Source organism: Desmodus rotundus, chromosome 13 (genome assembly GCF_022682495.2).
Source record: "Desmodus rotundus isolate HL8 chromosome 13, HLdesRot8A.1, whole genome shotgun sequence".
NCBI lineage: Eukaryota > Metazoa > Chordata > Mammalia > Chiroptera > Phyllostomidae > Desmodus > Desmodus rotundus.
Window position 1 is genome coordinate 52,974,583 of NC_071399.1, and position 25,622 is coordinate 53,000,204.

The following is a 25,622-nucleotide window of genomic DNA, read 5'->3' on the forward strand; positions in this document are numbered from 1 at the left end:
AGAATTTGAAACAATATTGAACTAAAGAATAGAAATATCTATTATAATAGCAAACCAAGAAGGTATATACCTACAATAACTTTTCCTTGACAAATAATTATATTCTGACCTACATTATATTCTGACCTATATTGTCATAGAAATTAATGGATAGTTGCATTTGAATTAGCTATTCTTTTGGGTTTTAGTGTAATAACTTAATTAAACTATTTTTTAAGAAAAGATAATACTCACTGAAAATGCAGTTAGCTAAAATTCAGAGCACCTTTCTTTTTTCTAAGCAAGCTATAAAAATAGCTGCAATGTCTTTCATTCCCCAGATGGTGCTCATCTTAGGATGTTCATACTCTAAAAACATGTTTCTATAGTCATAAAATCACTTCTAGTTAAGGATGTCCTAAAGGAAATACTCTCATTCTGAATCTGCTATACTTTGAGAATCATGTTTGTTCAGAATAGTAACAAGTACATCCAGGCTTCTGGTACAGTTTCTTGGCTCTGGGTCTTAGGTGGGACTCTATCATAACAATGGTTAAATTGTTAAGTTTTGGTGGTGATTTAGAAAGACTGTGCTGCCACTTATCCACCGATAATATAAAATGAACTATACTCTTTACTGAGAAACTTGGAAGGTTCTTGCATTTAGTGTTTTCATTTCAGTTAAAGAAACATTAATTGAGCACTCATTATTTGGCAAATGATGTGCATACAGAAGTCTGGGGATACAGAAAGGAATATGATCTGATCTCTACTCTTGAGGAACTTAAGGTGTGGTTGGAGCATCACATATGCAGATAACTATTTTTTAATCCTAACCTGAGGATATGTTCATTGATTTTAGGGGAAGGGGCGAGAGAGAGAGAGAGAGAGAGAGAGAGAGAGAGAGAGAGAGAGAGAGAGAGAGAGATGTGAAAGAGAAACATCAATTGGCTGGCTCCTGTATGTGCCTTGATCAGGGATTAAAACTGCAACCTTTTGGTGTATAGGCCAGTGCTCCAACCAACTGAGCAACCTTGCCAGGGCATAAATAACTATTTTAATGTAATGATTTTATAGTAGTGTAGCATAGTGATGCATAACTCTGATCAAAATAATAAAGATCTGAATTAGGTCAGTGAAATAGAGAATGAATGGACGTGGGAAATGTTTCAAAGGTGAGATTATAGACCTTACTAACTGATAAAGTATAAGCTGGGTTGGGGGACTATGAGAGAAAGTGTGAAGTCTAGAATGGCCATGAATCCTAGCTTGGACAACTGAGTAGAGAGAGATGCCATTAATTAGCATGAGAACGAAGAGAAAATGAGCACATTTGGGATGAGGGTTAAATAGTTTCCTACCGTAGGGTCTTTTTAAATTTGAGGTTCTTAAGTGGGTTTGTGTAGCTGACTTGAAAACATGGATCTGAATCTGGAGCTATTTTGATATTAAAAATAAATACTTGGGAGTCTCTAATATATGGTGTTAGTTGAATTCATCACAATGGATGAAAAAACCCAAGATGAACATGTATAGTGAGAAGAAATAGTGCCTGAAGACTGAGCTCCAGAAGCACCAAAATTTAAGGATTGGGCAGTGAGCAAACAACCTTGGAATTAGGCTGAGGAAGAGCAGTCAGACATACCTAAGTAGAATAGCAGAGAATATTCTTATGAGCATGGAGAGAGACTGTTTTAAGAGGGAGGGAATAGCCAGTTTCAGATGTTTTGGACATGTCTTGTTCAATGAAGCTTTTAGAGTATTCATTCCAAAAAGGTTATTCCACCCATTTCTTCCATCTCATCAATCAGCCAGGCACAATTGTGTTTGAGATGCAGGAGTAATCAAAGATGGACAAAAGTCTACTTCCACTGAGCTTATTTTTTACTGAAGGGGAATGATCAATCAATCAAATAAGTAAGTATATATTATGTCAGTTGAGGAATGGATACCCGCACTGAGATGACTTTTAAGATCTGAAGAAGGAATGTGGGAAGAAAGCAGAGGGAATACCCAGTGTAAAAGCCCAGAAGCAGGAGCACTTCTAGGGTATCCAGTGAACAGCAAAGAACATTTTGAGGAGGCAGACTGAGTGAAGAAGGGGTGAGGAGGACATGAGTCAGAAGGTAAAGGAGGTTAGGTCATGCAGGGATTTATAGGCCATTGAAAGGACTTTTGTCTTCAGGTCAAATGAGATGGAATGTCATCAGAAGGTTTGGAGCATAGGAGTGTCTTATAACGTCTTAACAGGCTCCTTCTTGTTGTTAAGTAGTGAGTAGACTGAAGAGTAATGGTGAAAGCAGGGGAAAACCAGTTAGTAAATTGTTGTAGTAATCTAGTTAAGAGAGTATAGTTGCTTCAACAAGCTTTGAGCTTGGTAGGAAGTGGTTGCTTTGAGGTCATATTTGAAAATAGAAGCGATATGATCTGCTGAAGGATTGGAAGTAGGGTTGAGACAATGACTCACGATGATTTCAAGCTTTTTGGACCGAGCACCTGGGATGATGAAGTTGGAGATAGAGAAGATGGGAGGAAGATCAAGACCTGAATGTTGTACATGTTGAGTTTAAAATTCCTATTAACTACCCTCTCTCTAAAAATAAAATAAATAAATAAAATCCTATTAACTATCCAAATGGAAATGTCAAGGGGCAGCTGCATGTACGAATCAAGAGTTTAGGAGAGAACTCTGAAATTTTAGGAGAGAGAAAATTGGGGGTCATGGATATATGGACAGTTTGTAGTCTGAAACTGGATGAGATTATTTAAGAAGTGAATGTAGGTGGAAAATATTATGTAAGACCTATTCCTAAAGTACCCAAATGTGTGCTGGTCAGCAAGATGAAGAAGGACCTGCAAAAGAGACTGAGAAGGAGGAAACAGAAGAATGGGAAAACTAATTTATTAAATTTGGCTAATTATTTGTAGTTTATTATACAAATAGATTTGTAGACTTGTAAATTATTATTTGTGGATATTATTGGTGGATTTACCAGAAGCACTGCTGGCAGAGTGGTGGGATTATAAGCCAAAAATCAGTGGGCTAAATAGTAACTCAGAGTTGAGGAAACTGGAACAGTGATTATATACTACTTGTAAAATAAGTTTGATGGTGAGCAGAAACAATAGGTGGTAGGTCACTCAAGGATGATGTAGAATTAAAAAATGGCTTTTTATTTCTTGAAATGAGGGGAGACAAACAGCTCTTTAGGAAAAAGGGATGAACTCTGTGGAGAAGATGGAAAATACTTAGGGAAATATGGTCTGAAGTAGGCAGGAAAGGACATTGCCAGAGCACCACTGTGCCTTGGTTTGGAATGGTGGGACACCTATATTGTACTGAGCAACTGACATGATAGAATTATCATAAAGTGAGATGGAGAAAGTAGACTTCTAGTGACTTTCCATCTACTTATAGTTGAAGCCAAGTCCTTGCTACCAGGACAGTGGGAAAGAAGGACTGGTGAAAATATAGATGATTTTCTTTTCAATTTTTTAATTATTGATTATACTATTACAGTTGTCCCAATATTTCCCCCTTTCTCCTCATCCACTCAGCCCTCCCCACTCCCTCAGGCAATCCACACACCATTGTTCCTGTCCATGGGTCATGTGTATAAGTTCTTTGGCTTCTCCATTTCCTATACTGTACTTTACATTCCCATAGCTATTAGGTAAGTACCTATTTGTACTTCTCTCTTTATCTTTAACATCTTAATTATGATGTGTCTTGGAGTGGGTCTCTTTGCATCCATCTTTTTTGGGACTCTCTGTGCTTCCTGGACTTGCATGTCTGTTTCCTTCACCAAATAAAAGAAAATATAGATAATATATTGAAGATGAAAGAAAAAGAATTTCATTTGTTCAGAAAATGAACCTTTATTGACTATTAACTATGTTCCATGTGTGCGATTCTAGGTACTGGAGGTGTGGAGTGAACCAAATAGATACATTTTGATATTGCCTTAATGAGGTTTATATTCTTGTGCAGTGTGGAGAGTAGTAAAGGTTTATGTCAGTTGCTAAAGGCTTTGGGAGGAGTCCAGCAAGGACTGGAGGCTGACATATTTGTTCAGCAGCTGGACCACATGGTATGGTGATTTTCTCTTTGAGTACTCAAAAGCCTAGAAAAGGATAAGAAGAAAATAAGTATCTTGGTGGGACAGGATTTGGAATTGTGAGAGTGAATATGGAGGCCTTGCAGACTAACACTCCTGTGATTTACATTTCCTTTTATTTAATTATACTTCACAGTTCAAACAATATAATCTCAAAGAAAATGCAACAAAAATACATTGATACTGTTTGTTTACTTGAAAATCAAGAATTCATAGGAAATAGTCATTAATATAAATGGTAAGGTGCTGTATTTTGCCATGTATGATGCAGACTTTTTTGCCCAAATTTTTGAGGGAAAAATAAGGATGCATATTATACACAGGTGATACCTGAAATACCTTATATCTTTTCATGTGTTTTGTAATTATTTGTTACATAAAATTTCTTGTACCATAATATGTTCAAAAATAAATGCTAAAATTCCTTTATAATACAAAAAAACAACTATCTAAATATAAATAAATAAATAATTGGATTAAAAAATTAAAACAAAAGATTTTTTTTTCCTGAAAGTTTGGACCAAAAACATGGGTGTGCATTATACATGGCAAAATACAGTAAATAAACTTGGTTTTCTACTTCTTGTGAACATGTAGCCTGTAAGAATTACATATCTATTTTACTCCTCAATTACTGTTTTGATTAACAGTCCTCTAAATTTCCTATGCTGGCAATGTAAGTCACCTTGCAACTTGAGCTCTTTTACTATCTTAGTGTATTCTAGCCTACTATTATTTGGCTGAAATATTTTAGCCTGAATTATTTATAAGGACATAACCACTATAGTAAGTGGTTCAAGGCATTAGTGTTCATGTCTGGAATATAAGGGCTCTGACATCAATCTTATATCAAGTTAGACTGACATTATTATAGCTGGGGTGAAAACATACCTTTAAGCTCGTGTATTTGTTGTCTTAGAATGTAATGGCTCTAGGTTCTAAAGTCTAATGAATTTAATCACTTCGCTAAGGTCTTACTCCTTTCCTATTAAACCTCCCTCAAAATACAGTGTAGGAAGCAGTTCCAACCAAATTATGCGATACTATGGGAATTTGCATATACAATCTGTCCAGAAAGTTTACAGCCATGTAATATGAAAAATAGAGGCATTTACTGAAGAAGATACAAGATGCAAGAAACATCGTACACAGAACAGTGATGCCTCAGTCCTCTTCAAAGTAGGCATGGTGGGACCTCACCCAGTTCTCCCCGTCACCATGAGCTGCCCTGTTATGTTTTCCTGAATCTCATCAACAGTCTGAAATCTCTTCCCTTTCAGAGGTGATTTTAGTTTTTGGAAAAGCCGAAAGTCACAGGGCACTAAATCTGGTCTGTAGGGGGGACTGAGTCACCTGGGTAATTTGATGTTTCACCAACAAACTCTGTATGCAGTGTGATGCATGAGCAGGTGTGTTGTCGTGATGAGGCTGACAATCACCAGCTGACCATACCTGCGGCCTTCTGAATCATCTGAATAGTTTCTGTGGAGGATTACTCAAGCTTAACACAAAATTTGATGCAGAGTCTTAGTTCTACTCAGTCATTTTGAATGTGACAGCTACACAGTACACACGCTCACTCAATTGCATCTACCACCCCCACTGACACTGACTAGTACAGGGAAGTCATCACTGTTCACACATGTGCATTCCAGCCCACTCTCCTTGGCTGCCAGGTTACATTGAAGTGACACAGACCGTTGTCATTATGTTAATGGTGGTTGCACTTTTTCCAGACAGACCTTGTAAAAAGTGTATGAAGTGTAAAACTTACTTTGTATAGTAGCACTAATAGATCATTTTTCTTAAGTTTGGGGAAAGGAGTGAGTGATTGTATTTATGACACCAAACAAAGGCTTGAATTGGGCTGTTATGTTTGTAATATTGTTGTTGAAGATAATTTTCTTTTCAAAAGTCTACTTTTTCAGGTTGTGTCATTCTTTGAGTAAGTGGTAATCAGGTGCAACTCTTTCACTGTAGCGATAATGCTCTATGGCTGGGTTTGGGGGTGGTTATTTCTGCCTGTTTAATACAATCCAGAACATTCCATAAGATTTAATTAATTTTAAATTACTATTCTCATTTTTTATACTTATTTTTTTTTCTCTGTGCCTTTTTTACAAAACTAGCTGGTGTGAGGAGATGTAATCAATTGTTAGAATGTTGATAATTGGCCCACATGGAGAAAGAATCAATAGTATTTGCCTTTTAAATCCAGTTTGACAAACATGAGAACCTACACTGTAAAAGGCTCTGTGCCAGATACTGTGGAAGATTGATTGTTATAATTTATTGTAATCAGTTAAGCTAACCACACACAGAGATAGCAGAATGGTGTCCAGGAAGTTCTGGTTTTGTGAATTTCAGGCAACATATTAACTTCAGTTTATTTAAGAAATCAACTGATAAATGCCTTGTTTTACTTTAGCATGTTTTCAAGAGTCTCATCATCCCTTTCTAGGAAACTGGACTTTTTATTATCAAGAAATGTAGACTGTGAACTTCTACCAGGTCAGGAATTCAGTGATTCCATTTCCTGTCATTTAGTAAATTTTAGGGACTATTTTCATACCACCTTTAGTGATTGGAGTAAGTAGAATGTATTCATGAAGATAGGAAAAATTTTCATTAATTTTTTTACCTCTACTTTTATAATGTAGAGTGAGTTTTAGTTCTAATTGAGATGGAATCTTCCAAATAACCACATTATACTAAAATGAAAAGTAATTTACATGATTTTCTTGTAATTTGACAGCGTTTTGAACTCCAAGATTCAAGAAGCTCTTTGCTTCCTAAAGAGATTGTGAGAGTGGAGAGGGTGACTGAAAACCTCTTCTCCCAAGCTTCTGTGACTGTCCGGATTGCAGAAAAAGAGGTGACCATTAAGGTAAAAAATCTGAGTTTATACTTTCTAAAATGTGCCTGGTTTTGCCCATATTTATGACCTAAGTTGGGTATATGATCCCCTTATGATTCTTCTTTGGCTTTATAGCATCACATCTCTATCTGTATCTATATTTATCTATGTCATGTGTGCTTTAAACTGGAGGAGTTCAGGAGAAACACAGGGATAGTCTTTTATCAAAAACAAAAGTGGACCTCTGAGGAAATGAGGTTAAATATTGTTTAGTGAAAGCATTTTGTAGTCTGCATCTTTGGGGAAAATCTTTTTTAATAAAATCTTAACTACATGGGACAATTGAAAGAGGAGCTGTTCTAGTCGAACAGCTTTTAGAGGAGAGAAATGTTATTTGGTCACAGAGCTCCATCTCCTTACTTGACCTTCCTTTCCTCCAACCCTTTCTTTGAGGGCCCTGTGAACCCTAAGAGGTGATGGGAAAATGTCTCCAGGATACACAGCTTGAAAAATCCTGACACAAATAAATTGTAAATGAATATAGGAAAGAAAAAGCTTGTCTTCTTATGTTGTGACAGACCAAACTTTAATTATTGACTTCTTTGGTGTATTTTAATGTGGTATCACTAATATTTATTTATGTTACTGTTTTATTCATTAATCAAACTGAACATTGATTATGTCTACTATGAGCCAGGCTCTATATTAAGTTTTACTAATGCTGCTGTGTATTAGTCACTGTATTTATCTTTTTGCATATATTATGCATTAAATCCTCCAATAACCCTGGAGGCAAGTTTTATTATCTCCCTAGATTAAAAAACAGATGTAAAGAGGGTAATCAATTCACTCATGGTCACCAGCCAGGAAATGTTACAGCTGGGACCTCTAGGCAGGGTTATTTTCCCCTTCACCTTTCTGTCTTCTTCAGATGAACGACTTCACCAAGCTGATGGTGGAGGATAGTGGCAGATAAGTGCACTAGAATGACTATAGGGATATAGAGAAGGAAGTAATACAAGGAGTCAGGAGGAGTAGAGAAAGTTTCAGAGAGGAGGTGGGACTTGAGCTAAGTCTTGAAGTATGGCATAGAGTTTTCCAGTGGCCCAGGAGTGGAAAGATGATAGGATATTTCAGGTAGTTTAAACAGTATGTCCAGAGGCATGAAGTATGAGCAAGCTTTCATTATTTCCTTCCTTTTAGTGATAGCTTTCTAACTTTATTGCCTCTGGTCCCTTCCAGTTAGCTTTCTCTGTTACAAACCAGGATGATCTTTTTAAAATGCAAATATGTGCTTGTCACTTTCAAACTTACAATTATTTAGGGTTCATGTTGTGTACGCTATGATCAAGTTCAGAGTCCTCAGCAGACCGTGGAAATCTCCTTCTGATAGGCTCCCTAGGAGACTATTAAGGAGGAGATAGGAAATAAAAGAGGGACGGGAGCCAGAGGTTTTAAGAACAGGTGCTTCTGAGTGGGTATCTAACATAACGGTGGGAGAGGATTTGTGGACGTGAATTTTAAAAGTCAGCAGGTCACTGGTGACTTTGGAGAGTCTCAGTGGACTGATTTTTAAATTCTGTACTTATAATGAAATTTGGACAAAAACCTTCATTCTCAAGTAGTGACATTGTTGTTACAAGTTATAAATAGCATGAAAAGGACATGATTCTTATGAAAATGTCTGCCAGCATGAGGCTGTAATTTTAGAGGGATGATTGATTTGGAGGTTTCTTGATGATCGTCAGATCTGTGAATGAGAAAATAGTTGCTGCTCTATTGAAATATCAAAAACAGTATAGAATTGAATTCTGCAAGAAATTAGTAGGGGCTTCACATGGCAGCTATGTGCTTTCAATTACTAATATTTTGATAATACATATGCATGTTAAGTTTATCTCTCTTTAATTCCAGGTGCCAGCTGGAACTAGACCATTCAGTCAACCTTGTGCATCAGAACGTTTTATACAAACTTTAAGCCATAAACAACTACTGGCTGAAATGATGCAGTCGCACATGGTTAAGGACATATGTTTAATTGGAGGAAAAGTAAGAACGGCAGCCTCCCTGCAAAGTTTTCTGACTTTTGGTTGTTTTGACTTATCCGTTAAATGATTGTGTTTCCATTTGTAGGGTTGTGGAAAAACAGTCATCGCTAAGAACTTTGCAGATACCTTAGGATACAACATAGAACCTATCATGCTCTATCAGGTACAATGTTCATTTTAGCACTTGGACTATAAACATATGTTTAAACCATCAGTAGAATTTATAGATATTTTCCCTTAACTTACGACCTGTTAATTTTGATGTAGGTGAATAACTAAAATAGCAATCATATTGGAGTACGATTATAATTACATGGAAATTTGCAAGTACATTCTAGGGTATCTAAGGTGCACAACATGCCAAAGTCTGTTTTTCAAGGGCAATTCATTTTATGTGTGTGTGCACCCATGCAGATTGCATTTAATCGTCATTTGGGAATCTAAGCAGCAGTGGGAGATAATTAGGTATTTACCAAATAGGTTATTTTTTACTGTGATAAAATAGGCATAACATAGGAACACATACAACGGACCCATGGACAAAGCCAAAGGGGGTTAGGATTGAGGGTGCGAGGTGAGAGTGGGTGGGGTGGGGGGAAGTGGTGATGGGAAAATGGAGACAGCTGTACTTGAACAACAATAAAAAAAATTAGAAAAATAAATAATTCCCTAAAACATATATGTATAATGGAATTTACCATGTACAATTCATTCTCATTAAGTACATTGGCAATGTTGCGTAACTACCACCACTGTCTATTTCCGGAAGTTTTTTATCATCCCAAATAGAAACTATACCCATTAAACAATAACTTTCAATTCCTCCCTTTACCCCAGACTCTGGTAACCTCTATATTATTTTCTATCCCTGTGAATTTGCTTATTCTAGGTACCTCAAATAAGTAGTATCATATACTTTTTATCCTTTTGTCTTTAGCTTATTTTACTTAGCATGTTGTTTTCAGTGTTTAGCCATGTTATAGCATATATCAGAATTTCATTTTGATGGTTGAATAATATTCTTTTGTATATCTATATATCTACACACACATCTCTCTCTCTCCCTCCATACACACACACACACACACACACACATTTGTCCGTTTTTGTTTGTCCGTTCATATAATGATGAATTTTGGCTCTTGTAAATAATTCTGCTGTGAACATTGGTGTACAGTATCTGAGTCCCTACGTGTCGTATATTGTACCTAGGAGTGGTATTGCTCATCACATTGTAATTCTGTTTAACCTATTGAGGAGTCCACAGTAGCTGCATACTATTCTCGCCAGCAGTGTACAGAGAGGTTCCAATTCCTTCGTATACTTGTCAATATTTATTTTCTACTTAAAAATTTTATAATAGCCACCCTAATGGGTGTGAACTGGTAACTCATTGTGGTTTTGATTTGCATTTCCCTAATTACTAATGATATTGAGCATCTTTTCATGTGCTTATTGGCCATTTGTGTATCTTATTTGGAGAAATGCTTATTTAAGTTTCTTGTCTATGTTTTAATTGGGTTGTCTTTTGTTGTTGAGTTAGAGGAGTTCTTTATGTATTACAGATATTAACCCATTCTCAGATAAGTGATTTGCAAATATTTTCTCCCATTCTGTGGGTTGTCTTCTCACTCTCTCGATAGTATCCTTTGATGCACAAAGATTTTAATTTTAATAAAGTCTAACTTATCTTTTTGTTGACTATGTTTTTGGTAATATATACAATAAATCATTGCCAAATCCAATGTTGTGAGTTTCCTCCTATCTTTTCTTTTAATAGTTTTACAGCTTTAGGTCTTATAATTAGGTCTCTGGTCATTTTTAGTTAATTTTTGTATATGGTGTATAGTAAAGGTCCGGTTTCAATCTTTTGCATGTGGATATCTGGTTTTCCCAGCACTATTTGCTGAAAAGAGTATCTTTTCCCCATGGGATGGGGTTTGCCTCCTTGTTTAAAATCAGTTGACCTTATATGGGAGGGTTTATTTCTGGGTTCTCTATTTTATTCCATTGTTCTGTATGTCTGTCATATCAGTATCATACCGTTTTCATTACTATAATTTTGTACTAAGTTTTGAAGTCAGGAAGTGTGAGCCCTCCATATTTGTTTTATTTTCCAGGATTGCTTTGCTATTTAGGGCCCCTTGAAATTTCATATGAATCTTAGGATGTGTTTTTTTACTTAAGAAATAAAAATGCTTTTCAGATTTGATAGAGATTGCCTTGAATCTATAGATTGCTTTGGGTACGTAGTATTGTCATTTTAATATTAAAATCTGTGAACAAGGATGTCTTTCTGTTTATTTATGTCTTCTGTAATTTCTTTCAACATGGTTTATATTTTCAGTGTATAAGTCCTGTATCTCTTTTGTTTTTTTTAAGTAGATTATTTTGGTGGATATATATTTTGTATATAATATGATGAAAAAGCAAACTTACCGTCTGTGTTTTTACAGAGTGAAATTTTCTGTCGTGTATTTTTTTGTAATGATATCTCCTAAGATACTTTTATCCTGCTAATTTATTGACTCTGTATGTTATTTTTTGGTATCTTTTTACTTATAGAAGAGTCTTTTTATTCTTTGAACAGTTTTGGAAGTGGATGTGATACTGTGCGTACATTGTAGGATGGATTTTTTGTTTTTTAGTTTATTCTTTGGGTAAACATTTTTATTTTTATTGACACTAAATATATTTATAATCAAATGTTCTCATTTTTAAAAGTGGCATTTAAACCAGCTACTTGTTGTGACCCTAGATCATAGAAAATTTTGTTAATAGCTCATAATTCAAATGACTTTGTTGAGAAGATTTCTTCATGCTGAATTAAGGAACTTTGTGCTTACTGGTTGAATTGAGCAGAATTTAGAAGGAATTGTAATCACATGGTACTGGTAACTTTTGTGCTATAAGCAAAAGAATCTATTATAAAGATATGGGAAAATTCTCCCTAAAATTATTTTTTCTCTTTCTTCTGTATAGTTTTAGCTCATTCAGAGCACCAAGTTATTTAGGATTTTGAGTTTCATTAAAAAGAATTTTGGAAAGAAAGGAGAAAGCATCCTGCCTTTGTACAAAATATGGTGGCTCTACACGCCTATTATTTTGCTCAGTTTTTATTTCAAGAAAGATAAGTAAAGGTAGGTAGATAATTAACTGATTTGAGGACTTAAAAGGTTCAAATTTTTACTAAGAAGTACTGTATGACTGTAAAAGATGAAAGCTATGAAAAAGCATATGATTGAGATTATGAAATCATGAAGAATATGAATTAAGGTGAAGATACTTAAAGTAGGAGTGCTACCCTGAATCTTGAGAGATAACATATAAGGAAAAGAAAATAAATTTCTGTGTTGTACAGAAGGTGGCAAGTCTTGGAACTCACTGAAAATATTTTTGAAAATAATTTTTATATATTGATTCTAGGTCTATTGGATTTTTAAAAGGGAAATCAGGAAATTGGGGGAGGGTAATATCTTGAACTTAGTTTATGGAAGATGCCATGAAGAATACCCTGCCCTCCTATAGTACAATCCCTCTTGGTATCTTCGTCAGAGGTCAGAGGACAGGTGGTTAGCTCACTGTGTATAGTTCATCTGCCCTTCCCCTCCACAACTCATTTTAGAAGTGACCCGAGGATGGCATTCTATTATCTCACCAAGCTGTTAAACATCAACTATATACTCTCCAGTGAAAATGCTTTTCTACCAGATAATGGGGGGGAGGGGCAAATCATCAATATAGTTGTAAAATAGGTTAAATTATATTATAAATATATCATATTCTACTTATACATCAAGGATAAATATAAACATAATTAACCTGCCCAAGAGCCACTGCTTTGAAATTATTTTGAAAGGACCTTTTGAGGATAATATTTATTTTCTCTTTGACTCTATCCCAATTTATTAGAAGTAGTATTTCTAAATTTATACATATGATTATTTTCTTCATATGAAAATAAAAACTCTCATTCTAGGGAAAGCTGGACATTATGCCTTATCTTCTTCCAGATAGTCCTGTTTCCGTGTCAGATTTCTATAGTAAGTTTACAGTGATTTTTATGTTGTAATAGCAGACTATCTTAGGATCATATGCTTGAGCTGTGATAGTGATGGTGACCTCATTCTGCTATCCTTTAGAAGAAGAACCCAGCAAGAGAGTATGTATATACCCATCAATTCCTATCTCTCAGCTCCACTGAAAAACTACCCCCGTATCTTGCCATTGAGAATGTTATCTTTACATGTGAAACAATTAGTGCAAGAGGCTGAGAACATATTTTTCAATATATTTTTGGAGAGGGACAATGAGCTCACAATATTATTTTATTTTATTTGTTTATTTTCCCATTCAGTTAATAGATAAACAGAGGTAGGAAGATGCTACCTACTATTAAAGCTGATGGCAGACCATTTTATTTCCTGATACTATTCTGAGATACAAAGTCAGTCTCTTCTAGTTTCTCCACAGAATAACGTCATTTTAGTCATATCTTATTAATCCTCTATCTGAAAAACATGGGTAATGATAATTGAAAGGCACTTAAGTTTCTCATAAGAATATTTTGTCCATCTTCCGCATATACACTGTCTACCTTGTAAATGCCCTGCAAGAATTGCGAAAACTGATACAGAGATAAGCAAACTAATCACATATTCTGAAAGCCCCTTTTCTAATTTTACTTTTCTGTGCATCAATCTTTAGAGAAATGTCTAGTAGAACAGTGGTTTTCAGTAGTATGGACTCAGAAAGTTATAGAGAAATAATAATAGTAACCTATTTTTTTTTCAAATTTTAGTGTTGTTAAAGTACAGTTCTCTGCCTTTTCTCCCCACCCCAGCATAGTAACCTATTTTAAAGTGAGTTTGTTTTTCTCTTTCTCTCTCTGTATGTCTTCTTTTCATGGATCTAGATCAAAGCACATATTAGATACTGTGTTGACATTTGGAGATTTTGAAACTGTTAATCAGTTGGTGTTCATGATAGAAACCAAGCTCCTGAGACCAAATATAAAACTCTTTTTGCTCACACTTTCATATTTATTAGTAGAGTTCATTGATCTCTCTTGGGCAGAGGAAATAATTTAATGGAATTAAAGAATTGATTTGCGTTTTATAATAATACAGTCCATATTAATGAAGAGTTTCCAGAAGTTTGACCCAACATAGAGAATTTAGTGGGAATAAGTAACCCAACATCTGTTTTCCTAGAAGATGTGGAGATTTCCCTGTTACTTGTATATGTGTAAATCTACACTTAATCTGTGGGTTTTGCCTTATTTTTAGACCTGACTATTTTTAGACCTGGATTTCATATGAAGAAAAACAGAATCTTAATACAAATTTGTGGCAGTACATAAAATAAGTTTTATAATAGGTTATAAAAATCTTAAGTTGTTTGGCTCAAGTGTCATGTCAGATTCTTTTGTCTGGTTATTCTTTTTTTAGTGTTGAAGCCAGTGATTTCATAGAATTGAAGAAATACAAGTTATTATTCTTTTCCTTTACAACCAGATAAAGGGCATATTTCCAGATTTCTTTCCATACCATAAACAGCCCCAGATCTAACATCTTTTTCTTCTGTTTAAGTACTGGTTGGATTAAAGACCAAGTCAACTCCTATCATAATTTAAGAATAAATAAATTTAAGGGACTTGTAATGAAAATAATCACTGTCTAAAACATGTTGAAGTCTTAGGATCATTTTTGACTCCTTGGCTAAGATTTTCTTCCCAAAGCTAAATTCAAACCAAATACCTTTCTCCCTCTTGAATCTAATCTATAATCCGTATGTCTTCCTGTTTATCCAAATAGAGTGGAAATAGCTTTGCTTCTTATATTCTTATTTGTTTTCACTGCCTCGTCTTGGATTTATACTTGCTTCTCATTTTGCCTTGCTTTTTTGCACTTTTCTCTCATCAAGATTTCAGGATATCTGTATTCATTTAAGTGGTTTATATTCCACCTTGGAGCCTGGCTTTCTAGATAATTCTGTAACTCTTCTTGTTTTTTGATAAATTGTTTTGCTACAATCTGTCATCTTTTCTGTCTTCTTAGAACTTTTCTTTTCCACCTGTAATAACCTTCAGAAGGCTATCTAAGAGTTCACTTACCTCAACTCTTTCGATTTTTTAAAATAAGATTTATTTTCAAAGAACAATGTGTATCATCACCACATAAGAACTTTAAATGGTGACTCTAGTAATTTTTTCAACTCCCAGGCTTACTGAGGCTTCTATCTCATGTCATTTTCAATTTCTCCTTGATAATGATGTTGCTTTGTCTCCTGCCTCGTTTATGTAGAATACATGTTAAATTTTATTTTGATCCATCAGAGTATAAAATTTAGTACAGTATAAAATTTAAAAAGCAGAATAAAATTTTCCTTATAATTTGAAGGGACATTTTTTATTAAATATAATTTCATATTTCTTGCCTATAATATCAGAGACATGCTATAAGAGGACAAATAACTATGTATTGTATTCTTTGCCACAATGTAAAAGATAAATTATAATGCATTATGTTGTTACTTGTAATTGCAAAATTACAAATATTACACCATGTATGAAATAGTCATCTTAATAAGTTTCATCAGTGTACTAATATGGCAATTGCACAAACAAGAAATTTTATAAGTTAAATTGTAAAGGTAGAAAGTATAACCTTTATTGCAATAAGTGGCTTCCCAAATATACTTTACTGAAAACAATAGAGTATGGATGATTCTCTGTAATGTAATACCATTACTTGAAAAGATTATTCAACTTTATGCCCAACTAATTGTAAGTCACCATTGTAATTATTGCCTATCACAATAACATTTCTTCATTTTAAAAATAAATAATGAAATAAATATAACTTGGTCATAAAGACTTTTTAGTATAATTTCTTATCACATTTAAAATCTTCACATAGTGTTCTATTTTTATATAAAAATGCCACATACTTTTTTGTTTATATTTTACAGCTTCAGAAGAGAAGTGTAAGTCAGTTTATAATGCCTCTCTAATTATTTGAATTCATACTTTAAATGCACAGGAAAGCTACTTCTTTCATGTAGAAGTCAAATGAAGAAGCAGTTATACAGATTGTAATTACTTAAATAAAAGTCCAGTGTCTTGTCACTTTCACACACACACACACACACACACATACACACACCCCCAAAATCCAACATATATATAATTTAGGCGATAGGTTGAAATAGGAGATGTGGTGATTATAGGGAAGGTTTTGTGAAAGTTCTTTTTTTCTTAAATCTGTGGCTGTTATTGAGAACTGAATAAATACTCTTTTTTTTTGGAGACTTAATTCAGGATGTATTTGGAAAACAACTGATTTCTATACCCCAATAATTTGAACAGGAAGTTCCTGTTGAAACCACTCAACACTGCTGTTACAGTGGAAAAGCAGTCAGAGACAATACATAAATGAGTGTTCTACCTTATCACATTTTTGGTGGTTTTTAAAAATATATATTTTATTGATTATGCTATTACAGCTGTCCCATTTTCTTCTCCCCTTTATTCCTCTCTGCCCTGTGCCCCACTCCCACCAGAATTGCCTCCCCCTTAGTTCATGTCCATGGGTCATACATATAAGTTCTTTGGCCTCTACATTTCCTATACTATTTGTAACCTTCTCCTCTCTGTGGAAGACCCCATCCCGCAGTGTCCCCCGGAGTCACAGATGAAATGAGGCTACCAACACAAGATCTGCTTGGGGAGAAAAGGCTGGCTAATCTCTCAGAGAAGAGCCCCGAAGTCCTTTCTCCTGAGACTTTTATTGAGAATGATACTTGCAGGGTTATACAGCATGCATGAAAAGCTCATCAATTAATGTCTAAAGCCCATAGTTACAGCAAACAGATGTTATCTATAGATAACAATTGAGGAAACACAGAGATCTACCTCAGGTCAAGGTCTGTTAGAAATGCTGCCAGTCAAAGGCGTGGTTCACGAGATTAGGAGTTCACTCCTTGTGCTTTGGATTTAGATATCTGATTCCTGGCAACAAGGCTATACAAAGCAAAGCAAGCCTCAAGGGGTATAATGCATTCTTTAAGCCTGATTTACCATGGGAACCCTCTGAGCTAGTATTGGGTCACGCCTGCCTCCCAGCATTCCCAGCATTCTGGTCAAGACTTATTGGCCCTTATTCAAGGCCTGGCTTGCGTGGGGCTATAATTCCCGATACCACACAAGGTGGTCCCCAACACCTGTCTATTTTGTACCTACCATTTATACTACCTATTCCCTGTACCTTGTCCCCCATTGCCCTCCCTTACCCTCCACACTGATAACCCTCCATGTGACCTCCATTTCTGTGATTCTATTCCTGTTCTAGTTGTTTCCTTAATTTGTTTTTGTTTTTGTTTTAGGTTCGTTGTTAATAACTATGAGTTTGTTGTCATTTTACTGTTCATATTTTTTATCATATTTTTCTTAGATAAGTCCCTTTAACATTTCATATAATAAGAACTTGGTGATGATGAACTCCTTTAACTTGACCTTATCTGAGAAGCACTTTGTCTGCCAATCCATTCTGAAGGATAGCTTTGCTGGATAGAATAATCTTGAATGTAGGTCCTTGCCTTTCATGACTTGGAATACTTCTTTCCAGCCCCTTCTTGCTTTTAAGATTCTCTCCTTCTCTTTAATCTTGGGTAATGTAATTATTATATTTTTAAAAGATTTTATTTATTTTTAGAGAGGGAAAGAGAAAGAGAAGGAGAGGGAGAGAAACATCAGTGTATGGTCACCTTTCTTGCACCCCCTACTGGGAACCTGGCCTGCAACCCAGGCATGTGCCCTGACTGGGAATCAAACCAGCGAACCTTTGGTTCACAGGCTGGGACTCAATCCACTGAGCCACACCAGTCAGGGCTTGGGTGATGTAATTATGATGTGCCTTGGTGTATGCTTCCTTGGGTTCAACTTCTTTGGGACTCTCTGAGCTTCCTGGACTTCCTGGAAGTCTATTTCATTTGCCAGATTAGGGAAGTTCACCTTCATTATGTTTTCAAATAAGTTTTCAATTTCTTGCTCTTCCCCTTCTCCTTCTGGCACTACTATGATATGGATGTTGGAACATTTAAAGTTGTCCTGGAGTTTCCTAAGCCTCTACTCATTTTTTTGAATTCTTGTCTCTTCATTCTGTTCTGGTTGAATGTTTCTTTCCTCCTTCTGATCCGAATTGTTGATTTGAGTTCTGGTTTCTTTCCTGTCACTGTTGGTTTCCTGTATATTTTTCTTTATTTCACTTTTCATAGCCTTCACTTTTTCCTCTATTTTGGGACCATACTCAACCATTTCTGTGAGCATCCTGATGACCAGTGTTTTGAACTCTTCCTCTGATAGGTTGGCTATCTCTTCACTGCTTAGTTCTATTTTTGGACCTTTGCTCTATTCTTTCATTTGGGCCATGTGCTTTTGTCTTGGCAGACATGTTACATTGTAAGGGGCAGAGCCTTAGGTATGAGCCAGGGTGGGGCAACACATATCATTGCATTTTAGCCCTGTATATGGGGGAGGCATCAGAGAAGGTATGATGCTGCTTCCTCAGCTCTTGGCTGGCTTTCAGTCACTTTCCCCACTACTCAGAAATGAATTGGGCCCTTATGGTGCTGATTCCTAGATGGGTTGGTGTGTGTACATTCTAGGACCCTGTGGGTCTTCCAGAGAACTTTCCTGTGAGGCTGGGAGTTTCTCCCACCCCCGCAACCCCCATAGATTTTTATGACCAGAGGTTTTGAGGCTTTATTTCCCTGTGCCGCACCCTGTGTTGCATGGTCCGTTTCATTCTGCAGTTGTTCCTCCTGGTGTATCCACATGCAAATGGGGCACCACCGGGTCTGCCAGCTGCTGCCTGACCCACCCAGTCCTCCACCTGCCACCTTGCTTTGAGTCCTCTCCACCTTGGCTACCTGTGTCCACCCCTCCTGCCAGTCTGAATGAATGTTTTTTCTTTAACTCCTTGGTTGTCGGACTTCCATACAGTTTGATTTTCTGGCAGTTCTGGTTATTTTTTGTTTTTAAATTTGTTGTTGTCCTTCTTTTGTTTGTGCAAGGAGGCAAAGTGTATCTATCTACCTATGCCTCCATCTTGGTTGGAAGTCTTTGGTGGTTTTTAAAGTAATGTTTATTGAGGTATAATTCACATATAGTAAAATTCAGTGCATCTTGCCAAGTACATTTGGTTGTGTAACCACCACAATGGAGACATAAAACATTTCCATCACCTCAAAAAATTCCCTTTTGCCCCTTTTAGTCACTTGTCCACCACCCCAGATCCTGGCAAACACATCTGTTTTCTATTTCTATTAGTTTTGCCTTTTCCAAAATGGCATATAAATAGAATTAGTAAGTAGTTTGTGCCTCTTGAGTCTGGTTACTTTCACTTACATAATACCCTTGAGATTCATCACATTGTTGCATCTATCAGTGGTTTGTTGTTTTGAATTGCTGGTATCATAAATCATTTTTATTGGTGTTTATATCTATACTTCTCTGTGTTCCTACTACTTTATCTTTATTTCTGATGCTGAGACCTTCCAACCTAGATTATCCACACTAGCTTTCTAAGCTTTCCTCCTGTTTCCAGCCTTGGTTTTTCCCATTCTGTTCTTCAACACTGAATTTTTTTCTTTCTAATAGCTCCCTGCTGCTGCTGCTGCTTCTCATTCAATTTATTTAAACAAAAAAACAGTCCACCTGTTTTTCCCACCCCCATTTCCCACCTCTGGTACCCATCAGTCTATTCTGTATCTATAAGCTTGGTTTATTTATTATTTATTTATTTAATTAGATTCCACAGATAAGACATATATGGTATTTGTCTTTCTCTGACTTATCTCACTTAGCATATTGCTGTTGCAGTCCATGAATGTTGTCTCAAGACAAGATACCAATCTTTTTTATGGCCAAATAATATTCTATGTATGTGTGTGTGTGTGTGTGTGTGTGTGTGATAATATTCTATATTCTATGTGTATATATTTATAGAATATAGAACATTATTTATACACATCTCTATTACATGGTTGTCTAGTCCACTGATGGACACTTAAGCTATTTTCATATCTTGGCTTTTGTAAATGATGCTTCAGTGAACTTTTCAAGTTAGAGTTTTGGTTTTCTTCTATTAAATTCCCAGAAGTGGGATTGCTGGATTTTATGGTAGTTCCATTTTTAATATTTTAAGGAACCTCCATAATATTTTCCATGTTGGCTGCAACTATTTTCATTCCCACCAACAGTGCAAAAATGTTCCCTTTTCTCCACATTCTCACCAATACTTGAATTTCTTGTTATTTCTTGAATTTCTTGAATACTTGAATACTTGTTATTTCTAGTCTTTTTGATAACAGCTGTTCTAACAGGTGTGAAGTAAAATCCCATGTGGTTTTGATTTGCATTTCCCTGATGATTAATGATGTGGATCATCTTTTCATGTACCAGTAGCCATATGTATGTTTCTTTGGGAAAACATCTATTCAGATAGTATTTTTTAATCATATGTTTGTTTTTTGCTATTGTTTGCTAATTTTGAGTTGCACGAGTTTTTACATACTTTGGGTATTAGCCCTTTATTATATATATGATTTGCAAGTATTTTCCAATTTATTGGGGTGACATTGGTCAATAAAAGTATATAGGTTTCAGAGGAGGTAAAATTCTATAACACATTCATCTGTACATTGTGTTATGTGTTCACCACCCCTTCCAGCATCATTTATTCCCACTTTACCCTCTCTTAACTCCCTCTGCCCCACCTTACCCACTGGAAAACACACCATACTATTGTTTGCCTATGAAATTTCTTTCTTTCTTTTTTTTTTTGCTTAGTCCCATCACCTTCACCCAGACCTCCCACCTGCTCCACTCTGATAGCTGTCAGTCTGTTTTCTGTACCTATGAGTCTGTTTTTGTTTGTTAGCTTATTTTCTTCACTAGATTCCACATACAAGCAAAATCATATAGTACTTGTCCTTCCCTGACTGGCTTATTTCACTTAGCATAATGTCCTTCAGGCTGGCTGACTGTGACTATCAACCCTGAGTACAGTGTATGAACTGCAGTGCAGGTGCTGACCACAAGAAGCAGAATTCACCTTGGTAGGATCTGGTGCTTGTTGAGATTTCTCTTTGGATATGCTGCTTGTGAAGCTAATTGGATCTTGTTCTGATGATATCTGATGCTAGTCACTGGATGTGTTGTTTCTGGGCTTCTTGGCAGGGACTCTGGTTCAGTCCAATGTCAGATGCTGCCTGTAACTTGTCCTGGGCAACCTGGTGGAGTTGCAAGTGATCCACACTTTGTGGCTGCCTCTGTTGGGCCTGGGTATGCATGAGATGCAAACCAAGGCTGGCTTTCACCAGCACTGGGCTCAGGAATAGGACTGCAGAAGTCTCAAGGAACCCCAAGGTCCACCTCCACCTACCTCTACCATCTGTGTGCCTGTTAGGCTCAGTCACAGAAGGAGCCTCTAGTGGTACTTGAGTTGCTAAGTTTTCAGCGAGTCACCAGGTAGGGCAAGAGGTGTTTACCAGGTCTATCTATATACAAACTTGATGCCAGTGTGCTGTTTCTTAGGCCACTCAGCAAGTGTCCCAGTGTGTACCAAGTGTAGATATTCGTCCCAGGGCTTACATACCTTTGTGATGGTGCAAGGTCTCAGGGAGTTGTCATGATGAAGTCTGCAGTGTTTATGAGGCCAAAAAACACCAAGATATGGCCTTGTGAAGGGGAAGCTCTACACTGGTTGTGTGTGCGAGGGAAAAATTTCCCCTGTCCTAGAGCCACACAACTCAGTCTGTCCCAGATTCTGCCATTAGCCTGATCTCAGTAGGGTGGGGCTGCTGGTAGTTGGGAGAAGTTGCTGGTCAGGCTTGGGAGAAGTTAGGGGGTGTGGCCTCTGCCCCAGTGCCACACGACTCAGTCCCAGAATCTGCCCAGACCTCAGCAGGGTGAAACCACCAGGAGTCAGGAGGTTGGAGCTTCTGGGAACCTGGAGAGTGGGGCAGTGGATCTCCCATGAGGGAGAGATGCCAGTCAGGTTCATGGGAAAGTGGGGGGAATGGCCCTGCCACAAAATCACTCTACTTAGTCACTGGTTGCAATGAAGAGGGCTTTAAGTGATTCAAAATTAACTTCTTTCCATCAGTAGCAGAGCAACTTAAAACAATAATGGTACTGTGTAACAACATGATTGTGTACATAAAAAGAACATTTATTATACATGGGATATGTTAAAAATAGTTCTTGAAAGGAAGAACTAGAGGGAGAAGCATGGAAGTGTTTACAAATAATTTTATAGTAGATGTAAAATAAGAGGCCCTTTTGTCTGAGATCAAACATAAATGACACTGAAGAATGTTGGCAGCATGCCTTGCATTCTGTTCGTAGAGCATGTTTAGACTGTAAATAAAGGCTTCATTTCTATTCTAGGGCCTAAAAATTAAAATTCTGTGTTTATGCAATATTTATGAAGTATTCTGCCAACAATAGTACAGACATTATTAATCCCATATTGCAAATTTGAAGGCTTATATCAGCTAGTCTTGGTGTATTTTATTCACTTAAATTCCAGATTTTCTTAGTATAATATTTATATTGCTGGTAAGATATATTTTAGTAGGATAGGTTTTGCTCAAAGAAGCAAAACTTATTTGAGGTAAACTTGGAAAACCTACAGAATTCCAACTAGTTTCTTCTGGGCAAAAATCATTAATACTTATTTACTTGAATAAAAAAAACCCCACTGTTTATATTTTTAATTCAGAAATAAGAAAATGAATAATCATATCCCCCTAGATATATAATTACTATTAACTAAAGCATTTATTAAAGCATTTTAATTTTACTCTTTTGGATATATACTTAAATATATTTTTAGCAGGAATGGAGACTAGCTGCATTTGGTGGCATTTCAGGGAGTAGTCACTACTTTCTGACTCTTCTCCAAGAATTTGAGAAATAGCTTTTGTCAAGAGCTGCCTGAGAAGTGTGCATTTGGCATATGAACTCTGTAATGTACACATGGGTTGAATTGGTTGCCATATTTGTCATAGTAATATTCTTGAGGACTTCCTGGCTCCTCTGCTTATTAGCTGTGTGTCCTTGTTTGGGTAAGCCATTTAACCTCTTTGTAACTCAGTTTTCTGATCTGCAAAATGAAGACAGTAATTGTATCAAAGAAGGGTTCAGTCTGTTAGGATTATGTAAGGATTACACAAATTAATTTGTTAAGTATTTGGCACCTAGTAAGCTCTCCATAAATATTAGCTGCTATAATTATTGTTATTTCTATTAACATGTTAACACACTGTTCTTTATATGATGACCTGACCCATGTGACAAATTTTTCTCAATTTCATTATCAAGAATTGTAGTTCTGCTGCTCTTTTGGTTTCAATGCTGTGGTTATTATGACTTTATGTAACATATATTTTATGTCACTCTTTTTTTGTGTTCAATATTAGAAAGATTAGATTTGCTTTTAGGCTCTTATAATTCATTTTGTGTAACATCTTTACTTTTCTTGGTTTTATCTTCTCTTTTTTAGTTTTCTTTATCTATTTTTTAAGTTTTGTAATACATATTTTTCAAGCCAACTTAAAAAGTTTTACTTTCTAAAACTCTTCTGTGTTCATATATGTAGTAAAAGTGTATTTTTTTTAACCTAGTTGAGGTGATACTCTGTATACACTTTAATATGCTATTTTTGCTATAATCATTTAAATTTTCTATCATAAAATTATATATTCATTAGAATGTAAATTTTTATTCTTATCAATATTCATATTTAAAGAGAAAGCTCAAATTTCTTTATACACTAAAACATCACTATAAAGCTTTCAGTTGTTTTTCAAATATTATACCTTGGAAAATTAACTCTAATCTGATTCTAGCCACTAAACACAAAACTACTTTTTGCAGTTCTTTTATCAAAGTAATGACTTATATCCAGGTTTCTAAGAGAATCTCAGAAAGAATTAGTGTTTACCATTCAAAGGTACTAAAAAGCTTAAGGTACACAATTGTTTTTGGGTTCAAATGTATATTGTCTGATACATTCTATTCAGTTATGTTTCTTCTCATTTTATTGGGACATTTCTATTTTGAGAAGGATTTCTTTGTTGCAAATCAAAAAATTCCAAATGACATAGAATCTTAAGAGACACATGGGTATTTTTCAGGGATCTGAATGAAGACTGAGGTGTTGAAGGTTAGACAATGGTAGCTCTAAAGGAATTAGATTTCATGTCCTGTTGTTTAAAAGTGTTTAAGGAAACACAGAGGAAATGGTTAGGACCCTATGATATCATTAGCACTATTTATATTCTCTCAAGGTCAAAGGTTTCAGGGATAAGAAAATATAGGCAAAGATGGAGACATTCATCTTTCTTGATTTTTATTAGTGCACTTTCAAATGCTCATGTGGAATAAGCATACTTTCTTTTTAAATTTTTGTCTTTCCACTTGCTTTAAGGATTTGTGTATAGGTGGGAAGAATAAGGAAATTGTATATTTTTACCATTACCATGATGTACAGTTAAAATATAAAGATTTTACAATATCATGGTAATAAAACCCACATATTCTCTAAACAAAAACCCTTAAAAATGCTCTTATTCTATTTTAAAGGTTAGCTTATTATTGAAATTAATTCATATCACTGATCCATTTTAGACTCTGCTAAAAAAGTTATGTTAATTAAGTTAGATTAGGCTCATTTGCTCTGTGAAAGTTTAGTATTGTTCTCCTTGCACTTTTACACAATTGAAAATAACTTTTACATCAGAATTATTTCTGATTGTAACAAATAATGTGAGAACTGGGGCCAATGATCTCTTTTAAGGAAAAGCTGGAATTTCATCTTTTCTCCCAATATAGGATCTTAAGTATGAAAACCAATCACTTGTCCTAAAGGGAATGTTTTTTTTCTCTTTATGAGGGTTTTTGTTTTAATTCAAAGATGTATTATAAATGGAGAATAGCTCTTTTAAACATTATAGCATGCAGAGTTTAGGTGATAAAACTGAACTGAGCTAGTCTTCTAAGAAATGTCAAGTATTTTCCATTTTCTACGTACCCCTCTGAAGACTGAGAAAAGGGAGAAGAGTTGTGGTCGGTAGTTGCCGTTGGGACTGAGAGCACTGGGTGGTGGTGTCTGTTACTGCTTGTCGTGTAGCAACAAGTTATCATTTTGTTTACTTCATTAAGAATAAGGGAATCTCAGACTGCTAGGTTGGAAAAGAGGAGCTCTGTATATTGATTGTCTTTCTCATCATTGTTATTAGTAAATATTTACTTAATTGAATGGGCAAGTACTGTAGACATTGTGTGAATTAACAGATATGGAAGTACTTTGGAATCACGACCATGAAGCAGTGCTTACTCATGTTGTCCACAGAATGACGATTTATGATGTGTCGACATGAGAGTGAGGAATTTTCTCTACTGAAAAACAATATTTTTTACAGTTATCAATTGCTGGCCTTAGCTCCTCAGGAGTCTGTAGCTCTTATGCCAGGGTCACATTCCTCATCTCTGTTCCTGGGTTAAAGCCACAGACTCCAGAGCTGAGTTGGGTCAGGATGCCGTCACCTATT

The 25,622-nt window shown here is 35.7% G+C and overlaps 1 protein-coding gene across 1 annotated transcript in view; it reads left to right on the forward strand.

Annotated features, from left to right (window-relative positions):
* Nucleotides 1–25,622, forward strand: part of VWA8 (von Willebrand factor A domain containing 8) — a 388,865-nt gene that overhangs the window by 82,015 nt on the left and 281,228 nt on the right. The window contains exons 10-12 of the mRNA XM_024569321.4: nucleotides 6,853–6,984; nucleotides 8,869–9,003; nucleotides 9,088–9,165. Coding sequence (XP_024425089.3) covers nucleotides 6,853–6,984; nucleotides 8,869–9,003; nucleotides 9,088–9,165 — 345 coding nt within the window. The remainder of the gene's footprint in view (nucleotides 1–6,852; nucleotides 6,985–8,868; nucleotides 9,004–9,087; nucleotides 9,166–25,622) is intronic.